At 48.7% G+C, this 21,181-nt stretch overlaps 1 protein-coding gene across 1 annotated transcript in view; it reads right to left on the bottom strand.

Moving 5' to 3' along the window:
- Positions 1-305: 305 nt before the first annotated feature.
- ZNHIT3 (zinc finger HIT-type containing 3) overlaps positions 306-21,181 on the bottom strand; it is a 21,789-nt gene continuing 913 nt past the window's right edge. Inside the window, exons 2-6 of the mRNA XM_075333738.1 lie at positions 21,071-21,102; positions 13,973-14,041; positions 6,200-6,262; positions 508-1,199; positions 306-411 (exon numbers count right to left, since the gene is read on the bottom strand). Of these exons, the coding sequence (XP_075189853.1) occupies positions 1,009-1,199; positions 6,200-6,262; positions 13,973-14,041; positions 21,071-21,102 (355 nt within the window). The 3' untranslated portion in view covers positions 306-411; positions 508-1,008. The remainder of the gene's footprint in view (positions 412-507; positions 1,200-6,199; positions 6,263-13,972; positions 14,042-21,070; positions 21,103-21,181) is intronic.

Raw genomic sequence — 21,181 nt, 5'->3', positions numbered from 1 at the left:
ACTCAGTGGGGTGAGAAGGGAGCATGCCGGGGGCCCTTAGGGGCCCTCTTTTCTTCCATACGAAATAGTCAGCAGCTGCTGCTGACTAAAATGTGGAGCATTGTGTGAATGTCAGCCTCCTTCAACACAAAGCATAAAACTGATGAGCCCGTGATGCACGGGAGGGTGTATAGGCAGAGGGGAGGGGTTACACTTTTTAAAGTGTAATACTTTGTGTGGCCTCCGGAGGCAGACGCTATACACCCAATTGTCTGGGTCTCCCAATGGAGCGACAAAGAAAAACAAAACAAACCCAAAACCTTTTCAGGTTTTATTTGATGGCTTTGATTAAGGAAGATATGTCTGATAAGGAAGTGAGTGCCAGAGGATGGGGAATGCTCTTGAGGTCTTGCTGGATGTGGGAGAAACATACTAAGGAGGAAGAAAAAAAAAAACAACGAGGAGATCAGAGACCATGTGTGGTTAGGTAGCAGAAGATTAGAGAATATATTTTAGGTGTTTACTCACAAATGATTTTTTTTAAACAACCGCAGATCTGGAACCATTTTCTGGACTACAAGCTCAGCAGGCAAGTCTACCACAGACATGGATCTGTTTTGATAGGGAGGTTGGAACCACTGACAGCGTTACATGTGACCAGCCGTCCATCGGTCTCCTCCAACTGAAAAACACCTCACATGGGAAAGCTGCTTTTCTATGGGATGATGTTGATTGACCGATCTAGTCACATTCTCCTCCACCAACAGCTATTTTACGACAGGGGAGATGTACAGTGTGATGAAAGCTTCAGGAGAGCCTATAAAACTTAAGTGCCACAAAATCATGGCGCAAACACATTTGTTAAAGATAAAGTAGCCAAATCTAAACAACATCAAACACATAGGATATAAAATCAGAACTTTTTTGCATGCTCTTTTAGTAAATTTGGAGTTAAATGTTTATTAAATAAAAAGTCTATATAGCACTAGAAAAACATCTGTACAAAAATACATCTCAAACGTTAACATATCACTTTGAGAAAAGGTTTTCTTTTTCCTCTGCATCCACAAGCGACAGACACCGGTCAGCGAACTCCACAAACAAGGGCTCCTGCATATACTTTTTTACTGCTTCATCTTTGTTCTCTGTCTGGTCAAGTGTCAGAAGCAGCTGGCGCAGATGTGTATTCAGTAACAAACCTTTCAGCTCCTCTGAGGAACCTGGAAATAGAAACCCAATTCATAACATTATCTGAGAGGAGAAAGGCTTCCTTGATGCTGATGACACAAACCTTATTAAGCATAGAGACATGACAGTGCTGAGCTGTAAACAAAGGAAACACGGAGCTTAGAGACATAAAGGTGTAATTCACACCAATCGGAAGAAATTGGGCACTTTTGACTCAACCACACCTCCTCATCGAGTCTTAAGACGCGTTTGCCCCCTCACAAGTCTTTCTCCAGTAATGGAGCTAGACGTGTATCCTTGCTCAGCACTGTGGAAACAACAAGTAACCATATTTTTTTTTTTAACTGTCCCAAGCATTTTACCCCAAAATTCTGGCATAATCCCTTTGATGAATAGGGCCATAGTTTTAATATAAAAAGTAGCAATGAGCAGGCAGTATCATCTTCACCACTTGTAAGGAGCAGTTGGATGCTCAGATGGGCATGACTTGAGTATAAGGGAAGTCAATGGGGATCGCAAGAATTTTTAATGGAAATCTTCAGGAAAAATGCTCAAGTTCTCCATTGACTTCCATTGTATTCGGATACTTGAGTCACACCCATCAGTGCATCCAACTACTCATTACAAGTACAGAGCATGGTAGTGCTCACTCATCGCTAATAAAAAGCTGTCAGAGAAAGCCTGAGTCCTGTAATACCGGTCACCATACAAATTAGAATCGTTTTCTGAATTGGTTTCTAAGGGTTTCTCCAGGAGTACAGTTTTTTTTGCTGAATATAATTAACCCTTCAAGAACATGCCAAGTATATACATAGTGTATCTTTAGGACCTGTTCTCATCGCTGGAAGAATTCACGGCTGCTGCACCGGTGCCCGACCAGCAGTGATCGCTTACACTGTTCATATTGCAGCAGGTTTGACACCAGGGCTGCCGTGCCTACAGCTATGATAAGGTGTGACAGTTCACAGCTAGTGCAGCCACAGAATGGAAGGTAGATTTGTGCCTACCATATTTGCTGTGTGTGGTGGACAAGTGTCATTCGGTGACACATTCCATACATGAAAATGTCAGCAACCAACGGTTAATAAATACATTCTACTCAAGTTTATTTTAAACTCTTAAAAATAAATAATTCTATAATTACTAAATATTAAGGAAAAAAAATTGTGATAGTGATGGGAGAATCAGACAATATCTGGTTTGGGATCGGAATTAATTCCGGATATCTGGCTGGATGCAGATATTAGTCTATAGGCACTCGAATCACACCAAAGCTGCATCTCTTGGCAAAAAACGCAGATGAGGTGAGGTGACTGAGTTCAATAAGGTATTCTGAGGTCAGTTTTAGGTGAGAGGGTTTTTTTGTATTTTATTTCAAATAAAGGATTTTAATATTTGTGTTTATTTCTTTTCACTTACAGATTAGTAATTGGGGGGGGAGGGGTAATATAGACTCCTTCCATTACTAATCTAGGGCTAAGTAGCAGCTGTGAGCTGTCATTAACCCCTTATATTACCCCAATTGCCACTGAACCAGGGGAAAATTGGGAGGCATCAAGAGCTGGCTGGGGGATCCAAATAACAGCCTGAGAATACCAGCCCCCATCTATCAGCCTGGTCATGGCTGGGTATCAAAATTGGGGGTATGAAACCCGCACACTTTTTTTTCAATTATTTATTTAAATAATTACATTTAAAAAAATCTGCATGAGTCCCTCTTATTTTGATACACAGCCAAGATAGTCACATAGCGGAGGGCTGTAGCCGTATGACTTAGCTCTGCTGAGTATCATTTTTTTAATTTATTTTTACACCACTATAGCGACGCAGACCACGTGTGTAACTGCAAAGATGCTGTCACACAAGGTGGGGATGCGGTCTGACTGCAACCAATCACACATGCCGGGACTGCTGGTCAGCAGTGGAAATAGAGAATATGTATGAGGGCAATGAGCAGAACCAGAAGTAGTGTTACAGCTGCGCAAGAGACTAAGTAAAACGCATCTGCTTTATCCCTATTTTGTACAAAACATTTGAAGAAAGCGGACATGCCTTTTTAACCTGTTCCTGCGCAGACCTTTTTAATGTTCTCACTTTTTTTTACTTTTGCTTAGTTCAAAAAAATTTTTTTTTTGTTGATGTAGCCGTATTAAGGTTTGATTTTTGAAGAGCGAGTTTTAGCTTTGAATAAGCCAGCCTTTGTTTTTCTTTTTTGAAATACTATGTAATGAAAATTTGAAAGTGTGGTGAAAGGGCAAAAAGCTGCCGAGAACGATAATTTTGTAAGCCAGCTTAAATATCTTGTCACCTGACGAACATGTTTTGCTCTCATCGGGTGAGTAATTGGGAGTGAGTGTTCTTAAAAAAAGCGAAAGTCCAGGGTTAATGCATCCGTACAGGCAATCTGTCAGCAACCTAACCCAAACTATTTATACGACAAAGTGATATCCAAGTGAAGCTGAACAGCTATTGTAGATCTGAAGCCTTTGTCCTTCCAGCTGTATTCCCCACCCAGCGCTGACACCGCCTACTGGACTGGCTGCCCCTTTGCCTAAACTCGCACAGCATAGACTGTCACTCCAGCACAAGATAAAGCTGGAGTAACCGAGGGTCCAGATCTACCGTAGATCTTCAGCCTCATTTCACAGCAATTCAAATGCTGGTTTCTCAGCAATGGAGGAACGGACTGGGCATGACTGTCTGTTCGCAGTGCACCAGTACAAAGCTGGTTATCAATCAGTGATGGGGGATGCTTACAGCCACCGCTCATAGTGCAATGAGCAATGACTGTAATTGCTCTGGGCACACCTGTGCGATAAAATCTGTGTCTTCTGGGAGAAAATGTTAAATTTCCTCAAAGCTGCCGCATTTTCAGTGCAGCAGCCAGGCACCTATATCCGTGGGTTAATAGTGTTATCTGATTGAAGTCAATTGTATTCCTTGCTTGACTCTACCAGTGTTATCTGACCTTACAGATTCCCTTTAGGGTATGTGCCCAGGTTACGTTCTGTGCAGTGCAGTAAAGAACGCACCCTCTAAAACTGTAAACACTGCGTTTGTTAAAAAAAAAAAAAAAAATGCATCCAAAACGCATGCATTTTGGATGAATTTTGCATGTGTTTTGGATGCATGTTTTGCAGTGCGGTCCCACAGCAATTGAGCTCTGCTACATGCCCGCTGACAGCAACCAGAGTCGCGCGATAAGAATGAACTCTGATGAATTTCACCCGACTTCATTGTCATACCGCGGCTCTGTCTGTGTGTCGCGTCCAGATTAGCGGTCACCCGTGAAGGACTCACTGGTGACTGCAAATCCCGAGTGACTGAAGTGATCAGCGCGATAAACTGTGCCGTCACTCAGGTTACCCGCGGCCAGCTGGAATCCTCCACCCGAGACCGCAACTCAGCTGTGACGTCATCGCTGATAGTGCAGCTCACTTCAGTCACTCGGGCGACTTGCTGTCACAGTTTGAGGATCCAGCGGTGGCCGCGGGTAATCTGACCAACGTCATCGCTGATCGTGCGGCTCGCTTCAGTTGCTGCGTGGAGCTGACAGAGCGGTCTGGTCTCTGACCGCTCCTGTCAGCTTCATGTAGCAGAGCTGAGAGCGTCGTGGGACGTTGTTTGGATTACGCCGGACCTGGATGGGTTTTTGGGGGGTTAATAAAGTGGTGAAAGAGGGTGTTTTTTTGTCTTTTATTCCAAATAAAGGATTTTTTCGGGTGTGTTTATTTTCTTTAACTTACAGGTTAATCATGGAAGGTATCTCGGGGAGACGCCTGCCATGATTAACCTAGGACTTAGTGGCAGCTATGGGCTGCTGCCATTAACTCCTTTATTACCCCGATTGCCACCGCACCAGGGCAATTTGGGATGAGCTGGGTAGAGACCTGGGACTGCTGCATCTAATGGATGTGGCAATTCCAGGCGGCTGCTGGCTGATAGGCTGGGGGGCTACCCATCCTGAGAATACCAGCCTTCAGCTGTGTGGCTTTATCTTGGCTGGTATCAAAATTGGGGGGGACCGCACGTCGTTTTTTTTTAATTATTTATTTTATTGCACGATATAAACCCGTCCACCGGCGGCTGTGATTGGTTGCAGAGAGACAGCTGTCACTCAGCGTGGGGCGTGTGACTGCAACAAATCATAGGAGATGGAATAATGAGCGGCCGGTATTTGCAAAAGAGGAAAAGCCGCCGGAGCTTTGTAACAGCCTTGCAGCGCCGCTCTGGTGATCGGCGAGTATGAGAGAGGGGGTGAGACCGACCGACAGACAGAGAGAGGGCCAGAGAGAGAGAGACCAACGGACAGAGAGAGACAGACAGAGCGACCAACTGACAGAGAAAAAGACAGACAGACAGACAGAGATTGATCGACAGACTGAAAAGACCTGCGTTTTGCGTGTCAAAAAAGCATGCGAAACGCAACAAAAATGCAGTCCAAGTGCATTTTGGTTGCGTTTTGACCCACATCATTGATTTCAATGGATGGAGAAGGCAGCTACAACGCACAAAAGTAGTGACATGCTGGGTTTTTTTCCGCAGCGATTTTTGGCATCCAAAACGCTGCGTTTAAAAACGCAGCGTGCGCATTGAATTTTCGGACTTCTCAGACTTTGCTGGGAAAGCAGAACGCATGCAAATTTGGCACTGAAACACTGCAGTTCAAAACGCAGCGTTAACGCGGGAAAAAACGCAACGTGCGCATATAGCCTTAGACAGGACCCTTTCTAAAGTAAAAAGATTAGGGCTAATCACTTGTGGTGGAAAACCTATACAAAATTCACGTTGCATATGGATTTTGCAATGCATTGCACCTGAACATTGCATTTCAACATTTTGAATATATATATATTATACATATATATACATACATACATACATACATATATACACACACACACACACACACACACACACACACACACACACACACTGGTGTTTACAAATATATTGGACTTTCCACTCTACTGTTCCTGATAAATGCTCAACACTATATGATGTCAGAAAAGAAGAAAATGACAAGGATTACCCAGTAATTGTAGCTTCTGTAATGGAACCTCGTCAGACTCATCATTTTCGTCAGGTAAGTTACCTAAAAAACAAAACGATAAACATAAAAATGACCATATTTTATTATGAGTAAGTTAGAACACATATATACAAGCACACACAAACGTCCAGTACACAAATCTTTTTGGATGAAAAAAAAAAAAAAAAATAAGAATTATTCTTAACGTTAATTCGATTTCTAGGACCTTCCACGACAGCATAGGATGAGAGGTTGTCTCTCCACGCCCTAATTGGGACAGGAAGTTCAAGAGGTTTAAAAGGACCCTCCCACCTCCCATAGCCAGTGTCTTACAAAGAACCATAGCAAATGAGAAGTACAACATATCCATGAATATATGAAAAGGGGAGGGAATTACCTGCTGTCGTGGAAGGTCCTAGAAATCGAATTAACGGTAAGAATAATTCTTATTTCTCTAGTCCCTTCCACGACAGCATAGGAGGAATACCAAAGAATTGATACCTAGGGGGGGGACCACAGCCTGCAGGACTATCCTGCCAAAAGCCAAATCCCTGCTGGAATCCAGATCCAGACGATAATGCTTCGTGAAAGTATGGAGGGAAGACCACGTAGCCGCCTTGCAGATCTGCTCAGGGGAAGCCCCTGCCCGTTCAGCCCAGGAGACAGAGGTAGCCCTGGTGGAGTGCGCCGTGAATCCGGAAGGAGAGAGATGCCAAGCGAGGTAGGCATCCCTAATCGCCCGCACAATCCAGTAGGCGACGGTACTCTTAGCCACCCTCCTGCCCTTATTGCGGCCAAGGGCTGGATGAACAGGTTAGAATCAAGGTGCCAAGAAGCAGTAACCTCCAGGCAGTGCAACACTGTCCGACGGACATCCAAAGAATGAAACACTTCCTCACCCGAAGTCCAAGGATACTGACAGAAGGAAGGCAGGACGATGGACTGAGAACGGTGAAAATCCGAAACCACCTTGGGAAGGAAGGAAGGGTCCAGCTGAAAACAATGCTGTCAACTCAGACGGTCAGGTAAGGTTCCCGAATAGACAAAGCCTGAAGGTCTCCAACTCTGCGAGCAGACGTAATAGCCACAAGAAAAGCAGTCGTGTGAGAAAGAGAACGAATGGTACAAGAGCACAGAGGCTCAAAGGTGACTGAGACAGTCCGGAAGGACCACATTGAGATCCCAGCGAGGTGTCAGGAACCTCTGACGTGGACAGAGTCTACTAGCGGACACAAAGAACTGACGGATCCAACGATGAGCTGCCAGAGCCGTGTCAAAGACTGCACTGAGGGCTGACACCTGGACTGTCAGGGCGCTAGGCCTAAGGCCTAAGTCCAATCCCCACTGGAGGAAGTCCAGAATCTGTGAAACACTAGGCTGAAGTGGGTCAGGAGGCCGAGAACCACACCAGGAGGAAAATCTCTTCCAGATGTTGTTGTAAATACTATCAGTCACTGGTTTACGGTTCTTCTGTAGGGTAGCCACAACTGTGTCAGAAAGCCCTTGGGCCTCCAGTGCCCGGGACTCAGAAGCCAGGCAGCCAAGTTGAGTTTCTGGGGAGCCGGATGGAAAATCGGACCCTGGAACAGTAAGCTGGGGACCGAACCCAAGAGGACTGGGCCGTCCATTCCTAGAGTCATGACCAGGCTGTACCAACTCCTCCGAGGCCACAGCGGGGCAACCAGTATGGTTGGGACCCCCTCGTCTCTGACCTTCCTCAGGGCCCTTGCGAGAAGAGGAAGAGGGGGGACGCGTAAGCGAGGCAAAGGACCAAGTGTGGCCGAAAGCGTCTACCCCTAACGCCTAGTCCCGCGGGTTCAGGGAGACAAATGGTGCGACCCGAATTTCCTGCTGAAGCAAAGAGGTCTACCTCTGGAGTACCCCACCTTGCCACTAGAGAGCAGAACACCGCTTGGGCCAGACTCCACTCCCCTGGGTGAACATCCGGATGACTCAGGAAGTCCGCCTGAAGGCGTAGGGATCCTTGTAGATGGACTGCAGAAAGGGATAGCAGGGACTGTCCTGCCCAGTGGAAGATCCGGGAGGACACAGACTTCAGGGCGCCGACCTAGTACTGCCCTGATGGCGGAGATGTGCCACTGTGGAGCCATTGTCCCAGTAGACTTGGACGTGAGTGTCCCAGATGGGATCCTGGGCAGCGAGGAGGCTTCTCCGACCACCCCGAGTTCCCGGTAGCTGGAGGACTGGGTCCGACCCAGGGGCTCCAGCCCCCCTGAACTGAGAGTTCTCCACCCTAGCCCCCCAGCCCTTCTGGCTGGCATCGGCTGCCAGTGAAACCATGGGTGACCGGGTCCAGGCAACCCCAACCATCAGGTTGTAGGGACACACCAGAGGAGGGACAAGGAGACGGGTGCCGACAGACGAACCGGTGCTCAGGGAGGAAGGGAGCCCGACCCAATGAACCAGGACACGATCCCATATACAACGAGAGTGGGCCGGAGCCCACAAGACTGAGGGAATGCAGGACATCATAAAACCCAGGCCCGATATAGCGCCTCGAAGGGTCGGGCGCGCCTGTCCCCGAACATCGAGAGTCTGCCCAGCAGCGTCAATCTGTGATCCTCTGGGGGAAGGATGCCTGTCAGGTTGAGGCCAACTCCGCAACGGAGGAAGGTGACCACCTCAGCCCTGACCCTTGAAAAGAGTCTTGGAGCCGAAAAGAAGCTGAAGGGAAGTACCTGTAAGTGGAAATGAAGCATGGCCCCTCCGTGCAGAACCGCAATTTTGAGGTACTGCCTGAGACAAGGATGGAAGGGCACCTGGAACTAGGCGCCCCTCAGGCAAATCGAGGCCAACAGGTGGCGGAGACCGAGCAGGGGAACAACAGAGTTCACAGACTCCATTCTGGAAACGTCGGTATCAGACCCGCTGGTTTGAGACGCTTCAGAAAGATGAAAAGCCGGACGTCTACAGATGGTGTTTTGACAAGGCAGAAACGGAGTAGCGACCTACCCCTACTTCCTGACTCGGGACAGAGAAACGACCCCCGAATGGAATAACACCCGAATCATCGAGCACAGGAGATCCTGAGAACCCTGGGACGACAGGGCCGTGGCGCGGAGGCCGGGGAGGGGGGGGGGGGGGGGAAGAGTCTACCAACAGACCCTCTGAGATGAGCTTGTAGGACCCCTGGCAAGGTGGAGAAGGCCCGCCACTGGGGAAGAAAAGCAGAGAGCCGTCCCCCCCCCCGAGCCGACTCACTGTTCGTCATGCTGAGGACTTTGTGGATGGGAAGGGATGAGAAAGTACTCCCCTCACCCTAAGGGTAGCTCCCACGGTCAGACTCACCTCTCCCCTTGGACTGGGAGGCCCGAGGTATCGAGGGATGAAAGGACCGTTGCCCGGAGGGTGTATCTGGTAGGCCTGACGATCAGTCGCCCTGTCCAGAATATCATCCAGGGTAGGCCCAACCCTTAAGCACCCCTTAACAGACGGGAGCAAGCCGCAATGTGGAAGTAGAGTCCCCACTCCAAGCTTTAGCCTAGAGCTCGTCTGTCCGAGTTAGACAAGACTGAGGTCCTGGCAGCCAGGCGGACCGACTACACAGAGGTACCTGCCAAACTAGTAGCCTTCCTAAGTAAGGGAAGGGATACCAGTAACTCATCCCTAGGCCCCAGGAAATTGAGCCTCCACTGGTCGAGCCTCCAAAGGAGGGACAGGGGGACATAAGATGAGGTAGTATGGGCCCGATGGGAGATGACGAAGCCTCCCATTCGTCATGAGACTTCTGACTACCCAACTATCAGATTCCTAAGCTGGTAATCGGCCGCAAGGGGGAGCGCTGTTAGTATAGCGACCCTGGCCACCTGCATGGGAGTCTCCCAAAGCAACCCGGAATTCTCCAGGGGAACTGTGTCAGAGGACAGTAGCATGGACAAGAAACCCCCCTGCCCAGTGGTTTTCAGGCCCGCGAACATCTCGCCCTTAACGGAGGGGAGGACTCATCCTCCAACCCTACAGTGCACCCAACTGCTCCATTAAGATCCCCCAATCATCTCCGGGAAAAGAAAAGACCGGTTAGGCCCGGAGAAAAACCTATATCGGGACCCACCGAGGCGGAATCAGCCTCAGGATCAGATGACTGGAGGGAGCTTTTTTGTGGCAGAAAGGTCAGCAGCAGGGAGGGAGGCCAGCGAGGCCTGAAGCTCCTGTATCAACATGGACCGCAGCTTGGCACAAGGGACGGGCTATACACACGATGCCTGCCCTCTCCACTCCATGGAACAGAGAAGCGTCATCAGACCAGGCAGCCAGCCCATGCCCTGATACAGCAATATCCAGGAGTGTCCCCTGGGATTCAACTCCCAAGCTCACACACCAGTAGCCCATGGAATGGACAGACGTATACTGCTGGCAAGGTTTCCGTAGCCTTGCACACTTGTCTCACCATGTCAGCCTGAAACCAGGCATAAGGGACCGTCCCTCAGCCTCTTCTGAAGCAGGGGGAAACGCTGGGCTCTGCAGAAGCAGAGGAAGACCTGGCAGTGCACACAGAAGAATCCTTACCGTGGGTCTGATGCCTTCAGGGCAGCCTTCCTGTGGAAAGGCCTGCCCCCCCAGCGACTGGTGATGTTCCCCGCCTCCTGCAGCAGGTCCCGGACAGGCCGTGTCAGTGTCTGTGTGTCCTCCACGCTGCCTCCGCAAACCGGAAGCGCTCAACCGGAAGTCCGCAAGACCGGAAGTCCCGCCCCCGGGAGCACTTCCGGATTGCTCCGGCAGCGTGTATGCAGGAAGCGGCCGGCGGCTCAGGGAGGACGCCGGCCGGGGAGCTCAACAGCCTGCATTACCCCATAGGAGGCTCCGGAAGGCTGGAGCAGCGGTCCCCCACAGCGTGAGGGAACAGCAAGGGAGGAGTGGTGAAGGCCCGACCGATGCTGTCCGGCTTAAGGTAACAGGGAAAAGAGAAAAAAAAAATATATATATATTATACTGTAGTTCGCCGGCCACCACAGCATAGGAGAAAATAAAAAACCTCTCCATGCCCCATGGGGACAGGAAAGACACTGGCTATGGGAGGTGGGAGGGTCCTTTTAAACCTCTTGAACTTCCTGTCCCAATTAGGGCGTGGAGAGACAACCTCCCATCCTATGCTGTCGTGGAAGGGACTAGAGAAAACTAAAATATTGTGGCTGCATAAATATACACACCTGTAAGGTAATATTTTGTTGTAGTACGCTTTGAATTTATGACAGCCTTTAGTCATTTTGGTTATGAGTCTATAGGAATGGTAGATCTAGAATCTCCAATCATTGCCTACTATTTCGTGCAGAAGCGCCTAAAGCTGTCAGATTGTGAGGACATCTCCTGTGTACAGCGCCCTCTTCAGGTGACCCACAGAATGTCCCTTGGATTTAGGTCTGGGCTCTTACTGGGCCATTTCATAACTTATCTTCTTCTAGGGAAGGCATTCTTTTGTTGACACGGGGGTATGCTCGGAGCAGTTATTGTGCATTTTTGTAGTAGGGGTCTAAAGGTTTTGATGAAAAATTGACCGATATTCGAAAGTGTTTATAATCCCCGTCCACATTGATTAAAACCCCAGTTCCAGCTGCCAATAAACATCCTCAAAGTATAACGCTGCCTCCATGAAGCTTCACTAAAAGTATGGCGTTCATTTGCTGAGGCGTAATCTTGACTTTACATCTAACATACATTTTGAATTAATGATCAAAGCTCAACCTTGATCTCATCAGAACATAAAATGTTTTCCCACATGCTTTTTGCAGGCTTCATGTAGATTTTGGCAAAACATAACCGGGTTTGGATGTTTTTCATTGTAAGAAAAGGCTTCCATCTTGCCATCATATCTCACAGGCCAGAAATATGAATACCAGAGAATGTTGTGACATACAGTACATAACCAGTACTTGCCAGAAATTCATGCAGCTCCATGAATGTTGCTGAATGCTTCTTGACAGCCTCCTGGACATTTTTTTTTCTTTTTCATCACTTTCAGGGACATCTAGTTGTAGTTAACATCACAGTTCCACGGTATATATAATTCCTTGGAAATATTTTTGTACCCTCTCTCGTGACTGATAACTTTCAACGAGATCCCTTTGCTGTGTTGTAAGCAGTTTATGGATCACGGCTTTTGCTTTCAAATGCACATATTAAAAAGTCATTAAAATCCTACTAGAACAGGTAAACTTTATATGGAGTTAATCTGAATCACTTATTGATGGCAGCTGTGTACTATTAATTAGGATGAGTTTACGTCTCATTGGTTGATTGTGAATACGGACACATGCCCAATTATAGGAGGATGTCCAAACTTATGTAACCACCTTATTTTTAGTTTGGGAAAAATTAATTAAAAAAAAAAAAAAATCAAAATTATTTCAGTTTGTTTATCAATGGATTTGCACAGATCATGGGTGACGTTAAAGTGGAAAAAGTTCTGAAATTATTATTCTTGGTGCGATTTCTTTTACATGACAAAAAACAGGCATTTAACAGGGGTGTGTAGACTTTTTATATCAACTGTAGGTGATCAAAAAAAGCTCACAACTGATGCTGCCTCAAGGGAGTTATGAAGAACAACACTGTATTAACACTCATTGGTTATCTTAAAAACAAATACTCCTGACAATATTTCTAAAACACATTCAAACAATGGTAAAGAGAGATCAGTCAGGTGGGCATGAAACCTGTTGGATCCTAGGATTCCTATATATATATATATATATCCATTAGCATATTGCAATTGACAGCTACTCTGCAGATCCACGTTAACATGCAGGCACCTGCTTAGAAAATCCTGGTGTACAATTGTATGGAAAAAAAATTGCTGCATAACCAGAATTTTATCTATACAAGAAAAAATTCTTATTTTGTGAATATTTAAAAAAATTAAAAAAAAACAAACAATCACGAAGTACAATTATCGCAAAACTATGTAAAAAGAGAAGAAAAAAATAAAAATAAAAATAAAGGAGAGGGGAACACTCCTTTTGACGGTCTCATTTTTGCAACCATTATAATACTAAAGTGCATAGAAATAAACCGACATGTCAAAAAATAATGTTTTCAATTCACATTCCTAATAAATAGATTTACATGTCCATTGGCAGGTGAAAGAAACCTTCAGGAGCGCACTTTGGGTCAAATGGATGTTATTCTATGATCAAGATGTGGCAACATATAATATATAAGGTTTTTCAAAATAATAATAGCAGCAAACAATACACCCTCCCTGATGAAACCACAGCTCCAGCGATGAAACGCGCGTCGGGGTATCTGTGCATCTCAGCCAGGATCTCAAGGTGCTATTGGGATGGTGTATTCTTTGCTGAAATTTGTTTGAAAAACTTTATATGATACTTTACCATATCTTGCATCATCCATTTCACTCAAAGTACAATCATGAAGATTCCTTTCACCTGCCAACGGACATATAAATTAATAAACATGAATTGAAACTTTTTTGTGATACGTCCATTTATTTCTATGCCCTTTAATATTATAATGGTTCCAAAAATAAGTATTGCGTCAAAAGTTTTCCCTTCTCCTTTTGTGTTTTTTTTCTTCGTTACTCTTTCCATACCATGTTCCAATAATTGTGCTATGTGATTTCTGAAATATGTAATAAAATTAAACCTTTAGATTTATATATGTTCTGCAAACTCAAACTCTTGGTTTTCATATTCACATTTGTGATATAGCAGTAATCTATTATTTCTTATCTGGCTAGTTGTTTCTATTCGTTCCGCTCTTATTTAGTGGAAAGAAGAGCTGGATGATTCTGGTCACCTCTTGTTGGGAATGTATCTGGTACATTTGCTACAATCGACCTGGAGGCATCTTTTGGAACACATCCTTCTGTAATAAGAAAATAATCCCACATCAATGACACTAAAGAAGGGAATTTTGTTTACTTACCGTAAATTCCTTTTCTTCTAGCTCCTATTGGGAGACCCAGACAATTGGGTGTATAGCTTCTGCCTCCGGAGGCCACACAAAGTATTACACTTTAAAAAGTGTAACCCCTCCCCCCTCTGCCTATACACCCTCCCGTGGATCACGGGCTCCTCAGTTTTGGTGCAAAAGCAGGAAGGAGGAAACTTATAAATTGGTCTAAGGTAAATTCAATCCGAAGGATGTTCGGAGAACTGAAAACCATGAACCAAGAACAATTCAACATGAACAACATGTGTACACAAAAGAACAGCCCGAAGGGAACAGGGGCGGGTGCTGGGTCTCCCAATAGGAGCTAGAAGAAAAGGAATTTACGGTAAGTAAACAAAATTCCCTTCTTTGTCGCTCCATTGGGAGACCCAGACAATTGGGACGTCCAAAAGCAGTCCCTGGGTGGGTAAAAGAATACCTCGGTAAAAGAGCCGTAAAACGGCCCCTTCCTACAGGTGGGCAACCGCCGCCTGAAGGACTCGCCTACCTAGGCTGGCATCTGCCGAAGCGTAGGTATGCACCTGATAGTGTTTCGTGAAAGTGTGCAGACTAGACCAGGTAGCTGCCTGACACACCTGCTGAGCTGTAGCCTGGTGCCGCAATGCCCAGGATGCACCCACGGCTCTGGTAGAATGGGCTTTCAGTCCTGAAGGAGCCGGAAGCCCAGAAGAACGGTAGGCTTCAAAAATTGGTTCCTTGATCCACCGAGCCAAGGTTGACTTGGAAGTCTGCGACCCTTTACGCTGGCCAGCGACAAGGACAAAGAGCGCATCCGAGCGGCGCAGGGGCGCCGTACGAGAAATGTAGAGTCTGAGTGCTCTCACAAGATCTAACAAGTGCAAATCCTTTTCACATTGGTGAACTGGATGAGGGCAAAAAGAAGGTAAGGAGATATCCTGATTGAGATGAAAAGGGGATACCACCTTAGGGAGAAATTCCGGAACCGGACGCAGAACCACCTTGTCCTGGTGAAACACCAGGAAGGGGGCTTTGCATGACAGTGCAGCTAGCTCAGACACTCTCCGAAGTGATGTGACTGCCACTAGGAAGACCACCTTCTGCGAAAGGCGTGAAAGAGAAATATCTCTCATTGGCTCGAAAGGTGGTTTCTGAAGAGCCGTTAGCACCCTGTTCAGATCCCAGGGTTCTAGCGGACGCTTGTAAGGAGGGACTATGTGGCAAACCCCATGCAGGAACGTGCGTACCTGCGGAAGCCTGGCTAGACGCTTTTGAAAAAACACAGAGAGCGCCGAGACTTGTCCCTTAAGAGAGCCGAGAGACAAACCCTTTTCCATTCCGGATTGAAGGAAGGACAGAAAAGTGGGCAAGGCAAATGGCCAGGGAGTAAAACCCTGATCAGAGCACCAGGATAAGAAGATCCTCCACGTCCTGTGGTAGATCTTGGCGGACGTTGGTTTCCTGGCCTGTCTCATAGTGGCAATGACCTCTTGAGATAACCCTGAAGACGCTAGGATCCAGGACTCAATGGCCACACAGTCAGGTTGAGGGCCGCAGAATTCAGATGGAAAAATGGCCCTTGAGACAGCAAGTCTGGTCGGTCTGGTAGTGCCCACGGTTGACCCACCGTGAGATGCCACAGATCCGGGTACCACGACCTCCTCGGCCAGTCTGGGGCGATGAGGATGGCACGGCGGCAGTCGGACCTGATCTTGCGTAACACTCTGGGCAGCAGTGCCAGAGGAGGAAATACATAAGGCAGTCGAAACTGCGACCAATCCTGAACTAATGCGTCTGCCGCCAGAGCTCTGTGATCTTGAGACCATGCCATGAATGCCGGGACCTTGTTGTTGTGCCGGGACGCCATTAGGTCGACGTCCGGCTTCCCCCAGTGGCAACAGATCTCTTGAAACACGTCCGGGTGAAGAGACCATTCCCCTGCGTCCATGCCCTGGCGACTGAGAAAGTCTGCTTCCCAGTTTTCTACGCCCGGGATGTGAACTGCGGAGATGGTGGAGGCTGTGGCTTCCACCCACAGCAGAATCCGCCGAACTTCATGGAAGGCTTGCCGACTGCGTGTGCCGCCTTGGTGGTTGATGTATGCCACCGCCGTGGCGTTGTCAGACTGAATACGGATCTGCCTGCCTTCCAGCCACGGCTGGAACGCCTTTAGGGCTAGATACACTGCCCTTATCTCCAGAACATTGATCTGAAGGGAGGACTCTGGCTGAGTCCAGGTACCCTGAGCCCTGTGGTGGAGGAAGACCGCTCCCCACCCTGACAGACTCGCGTCCGTCGTGACCACAGCCCAGGATGGGGGCAGGAATGATTTCCCCTTCGACAAAGAAGTGGGAAGAAGCCACCACTGAAGGGAGGCCTTGGCCGCCCGAGAAAGGGGGACGTTCCTGTCGAGAGACGTCGACTTCCTGTCCCATTTGCGGAGAATGTCCCATTGAAGTGGACGCAGATGAAACTGCGCAAATGGAACTGCCTCCATTGCTGCCACCATCTTCCCTAGGAAGTGCATGAGGCGCCTCAAGGGGTGTGACTGGGCTCGAAGGAGAGATTGCACCCCTGTCCGTAGTGAACGCTGTTTGTCCAGCGGAAGTTTCACTATCGCTGAGAGTATGAAACTCCATCCCGAGATATGTCAGCGATTGGGTCGGTGTCAATTTTGACTTTGGGAAATTGATGATCCACCCGAATCTCTGGAGAGTCTCCAGAGCAATGTTCAGGCTGCGTTGGCATGCCACCCGAGAGGGGGCCTTGACAAGAAGATCGTCTAAGTAAGGGATCACCGAGTGTCCCTGAGAGTGTAGGACTGCTACCACTGTTGCCATGACCTTGGTGAAGACCCGTGGGGCTGTCGCCAGGCCGAAAGGCAGTGCCACGAACTGAAGGTGTTCGTCCCCGATGGCGAAACGCAGGAAGCGCTGATGCTCTGGTGCAATCGGCACGTGGAGATAAGCATCCCTGATGTCGATTGATGCTAGGAAGCCTCCTTGGGACATCGAGGCGATGACGGAGCGGACAGATTCCATCCGGAACCGCCTGGTTTTCACGTGTCTGTTGAGCAGTTTGAGGTCCAGAACGGGACGGAAAGATCCGTCCTTTTTTGGCACCACAAACAAGTTGGAGTAAAAACCGTGACCCCATTGCTGAAGGGGAACAGGGATCACCACTCCTTCTGCCTTCAGAGTGCTCACCGCCTGAAGAAGAGCATCGGCTCGCTCAGGGGGGCGGAGATGTTCTGAAGAAACGAGTCGGAGGACGAGAGCTGAACTCTATCCTGTAACCGTGAGACAGAATGTCTCTCACCCATCAGTCTTGGACATGTGGCAACCAGGCGTCGCAAAAGCGGGAGAGCCTGCCACCGACCGAGGATGCGGTTTGGGGAGGCCGAAAGTCATGAGGAGGCCGCTTTGGGAGCGGTTCCTCCGGCGGTCTTTTTAGGACGTGACTTAGACCGCCATGAATCAGAGTTCCTCTGACCCTTCTGTGGCCTGTTGGACGAGGAGAATTGAGACCTGGCTGAGGGCCGAAAGGACCGAAACCTCGATTGTACCTTCCGTTGTTGAGGTCTGTTTGGTTTGGACTGGGGTAAGGACTAGTCCTTTCCCTTGGATTGTTTAATGATTTCATCCAATTGCTCGCCAAACAGGCGGTCGCCAGATAATGGCAAACCGGTTAAGAACTTTTTGGAAGCAGAGTCTGCCTTCCATTCACGTAGCCACATGGCCCTGCGGACTGCCACTGAATTGGCGGATGCTACCGCCGTACGGCTCGCAGAGTCCAGGACAGCATTCATGGCGTAGGACGCAAACGCCGACGCCTGAGAGGTTAAGGACACAACCTGCGGAGTAGAGGCACGTGTGACTGCATTAATCTCAGACTGACAAGCTGAGATAGCTTGGAGTGCCCATACGGCTGCGAATGCCGGAGCAAAGGACGCGCCTATAGCTTCATAGATGGATTTCATCAGGAGCTCTATCTGCCTGTCAGTGGCATCCTTGAGTGATGCACCATCTGCCACTGCAACTATGGATCTAGCCGCCAGTCTAGAGACTGGAGGATCCACCTTGGGACACTGAGCCCAACCCTTGACTACGTCAGGGGGGGAAGGGGTAACGTGTGTCATTAAGGCGCTTAGTAAAGCGCTTATCCGGAAAAGCTCGGTGTTTCTGGACTGTATCTCTGAAGTCGGAGTGATCAAGAAACACACTCCGTGTACGTTTGGGAAACCTAAATTTGAATTTCTCCTGCTGAGAAGCTGACTCCTCAATCGGAGGAGCTGGAGGAGAAAGTTCTAACACCTGATTGATGGACGCTATAAGGTCGTTTACTATGGCGTCCCCTTCAGATGTATCAAGGTTGAGAGCAGCGTCAGGATCAGAGCCATGATCTGCCACCTCCGCTTCATCCTCCAGAGAGTCCTCATGCTGAGACCCTGAACAGTGTGATTAAGTCGAGGGAAGCTCCCAGCGAGCCCGCTTAGCCGGTCTGGGACTGCGGTCCGTGTCGGAGTCCTCACCGTGGGACCTATGAGTCGCCCCAGGAGCACTTTGCTGCGCCGACCGAGGGGGGGCTGAGAGCAATGATTCAACAGTGCCCGGGGCCTGTGTTACCGGTCTGGACTGCAAAGCTTCTAGTATCTTAGCAGACCATCTATCCATAGACTCAGAAAGTTTGTCAGCGAATACTGCAAACTCTGTCCCTGTCACCTGGACAGTGGCAGCAGGTGGTTCCACCTGGGCCGAGGGTCCCACCAGTGGCTGAGGCTCTGGCTGAGTGAGTGTCACAGGGGCCGAGCATTGCACACAATGAGGGTAGGTGGAACCTGCAGGTAGCATAGCCGCACATGAGGTACAGGTTGCAAAATAAGCCTGTGCCTTGGCACCCTTGCTTTTTGCGGACGACATGCTGTTGTCTCCTCTTAGAGCAATCAGTGAGGGTATATAGCCAAAAGCAAATAGTGCGGCCGTACAGAGTAAATGTATACAATATAAGCATATAAATATACACTTCGGCACCCAGGGGGGCCAGCACCTAGTAACAGGTGCTGCTTACCGACCGCCCTCAGCGGTTGTGTGACCACCAGATTCCCTGCCTGGGCCTCCCAGAGCTGTGGAGCGCGGTGTTGTCTCCCCTCTGAAGTTCTCCAGCGTCAGAAGTGCTGATAGGAATGGCTGCCAGCGTTCTGAGAGGAGGAGGGAGCCGTGGGCGTGCCTCAGAAAGTGCGGGAATCTGGTGCCCCGCAGTGCTCAGTGAGGGGGGAGGTGGATACCTCAGTATGCTCCAGCCCTCACCGCTGACATGCAGTCTAGCGTCCCGCCCTCACCCCTGACTGGCAGGCCCGGGAGTTTGCGGTACTAGGCCGCAAAACCCGGGGACTAAGTTTATTAGCGCGGCCGACAAACAAGCGCGGTCGGCGCGGTAGTCCCGGCGACGCAAAACACCCGGCAGGTGCTGCAGCGTCCGTTACACAGGCGCTCTATGCGCCGTCCCCAAGGGGACACAGAGTACCTCAGAGGAGCAGGGCCTGTCCCTGACGATACCCGGTCTCCTGTCCAGCAGATTCCCCCAGGGGCTGCGGAGGGAGCACGGTCCCAGTGCCTGGTGACCGGTTAGGATCCCACTTCACCCAGAGCCCCTAAGGGATGGGGAAGGAAAACAGCATGTGGCTCCAGCCTTTTGTACCCGCAATGGGTACCTCAACCTTAACAGCACCGCCGACCAGAGTGGGGTGAGAAGGGAGCATGCCCTGTTATGGGCCCTCTTTTCTTCCATCCGATATAGTCAGCAGCTACTGCTGACTAAATTGTGGAGCTTGCGTGCATGTGTGCCTCCTTCAACACAAAGCATAAAAACTGAGGAGCCCGTGATGCACGGGGGGGTGTATAGGCAGAGGGGAGGGGTTACACTTTTTAAAGTGTAATACTTTGTGTGGCCTCCGGAGGCAGAAGCTATACACCCAATTGTCTGGGTCTCCCAATGGAGCGACAAAGAAATATGCCTTAAAGTACAACTACGTGATCTATTATATACACAAACACACGTCTGATGGGAGCAGAAACTCCCTGTAGATCAGTGGGGCCTAGGTGCTCGACCCTCACCAATTGCTCAAAACACTGATCAAATGTGCACTCCTCTGGAAACAGGAGTGCTTCCCTCCTACCTGAGCACCCACACAGGATCGACTTTCTATACATCCATAGAGGGCTCACTGTGTGGGCTCAGAAGGACAGTCCCGTTTCTTAGGCAGGACACATGGGACAAGTGCTGTGAGCAATCGGTGGGAACCAGGACTTGGGCCACCCAATCTGCACAACACTGTAATGATCTATAGCAGTGCCTTTATAACTATCAGGAGCATATTCTACAGATAATGGCCAAAAAGTAGATTTTTGCAATAGACATGAGACTGTATATGGATTGGGAGACCTGCGATCAGTCCAGACACTGGACATTACTGTGAAATATGACCCCGATGAGCCAGGTCTCAGGGTTCTTTGGACGCGGAGTGACAATAACTAAGGCCACCAACCATGCACGCTGTCAGGGAGATATTCAGCTTTGTCAGAATCACCAGTCTGCCTGATGTTCTAATATGGGAAGAAACTCGAGAGACACAACTTTCCCAGAGTCCTGTACGGCAACCGCAGCGGTTCCAAAACTGGGAGACGGATATTTTGTCGCCCAGCTCTTCCACAATGGAAAGTAATAGCTTATTCAGCAGTTTTGCTTTCTTGGTCATTTACCCCTTTAATAACACCATTTGGACCCCGTTTTGTGCCACTTGAAAATTTTTTTGCTACTGCTGTAATGTATCCATCTCTGGGCACCTCACCGCATCTATCTGGGATCATGTCTGCTCTTCATTAAAGATGTGAATAAGAAACCACCAGCTCTGACCGGCTCAGATCTACAGCTGTGGCCCCAGTGACTGTAGGACTGAACCCCATCACAAGCACAGCGTATACTTACCTTTATGTCTCCTACAACAGTCCAGGGAGCAACTGCAAGAAAGGGAAGAAATCAGTAAACCGCAGAGGCACAAGACACAGAAGAGCAAGAAAGGGAAGAGCAAGGCAAAGG

The sequence above is a fragment of the Anomaloglossus baeobatrachus genome, chromosome 2, assembly GCF_048569485.1.
Source record: "Anomaloglossus baeobatrachus isolate aAnoBae1 chromosome 2, aAnoBae1.hap1, whole genome shotgun sequence".
Classification (NCBI taxonomy): Eukaryota; Metazoa; Chordata; class Amphibia; order Anura; family Aromobatidae; genus Anomaloglossus; species Anomaloglossus baeobatrachus.
The sequence above is the reverse complement of the archived record's forward strand: the minus strand, read 5'-3'. Positions and strand labels throughout refer to the sequence as shown.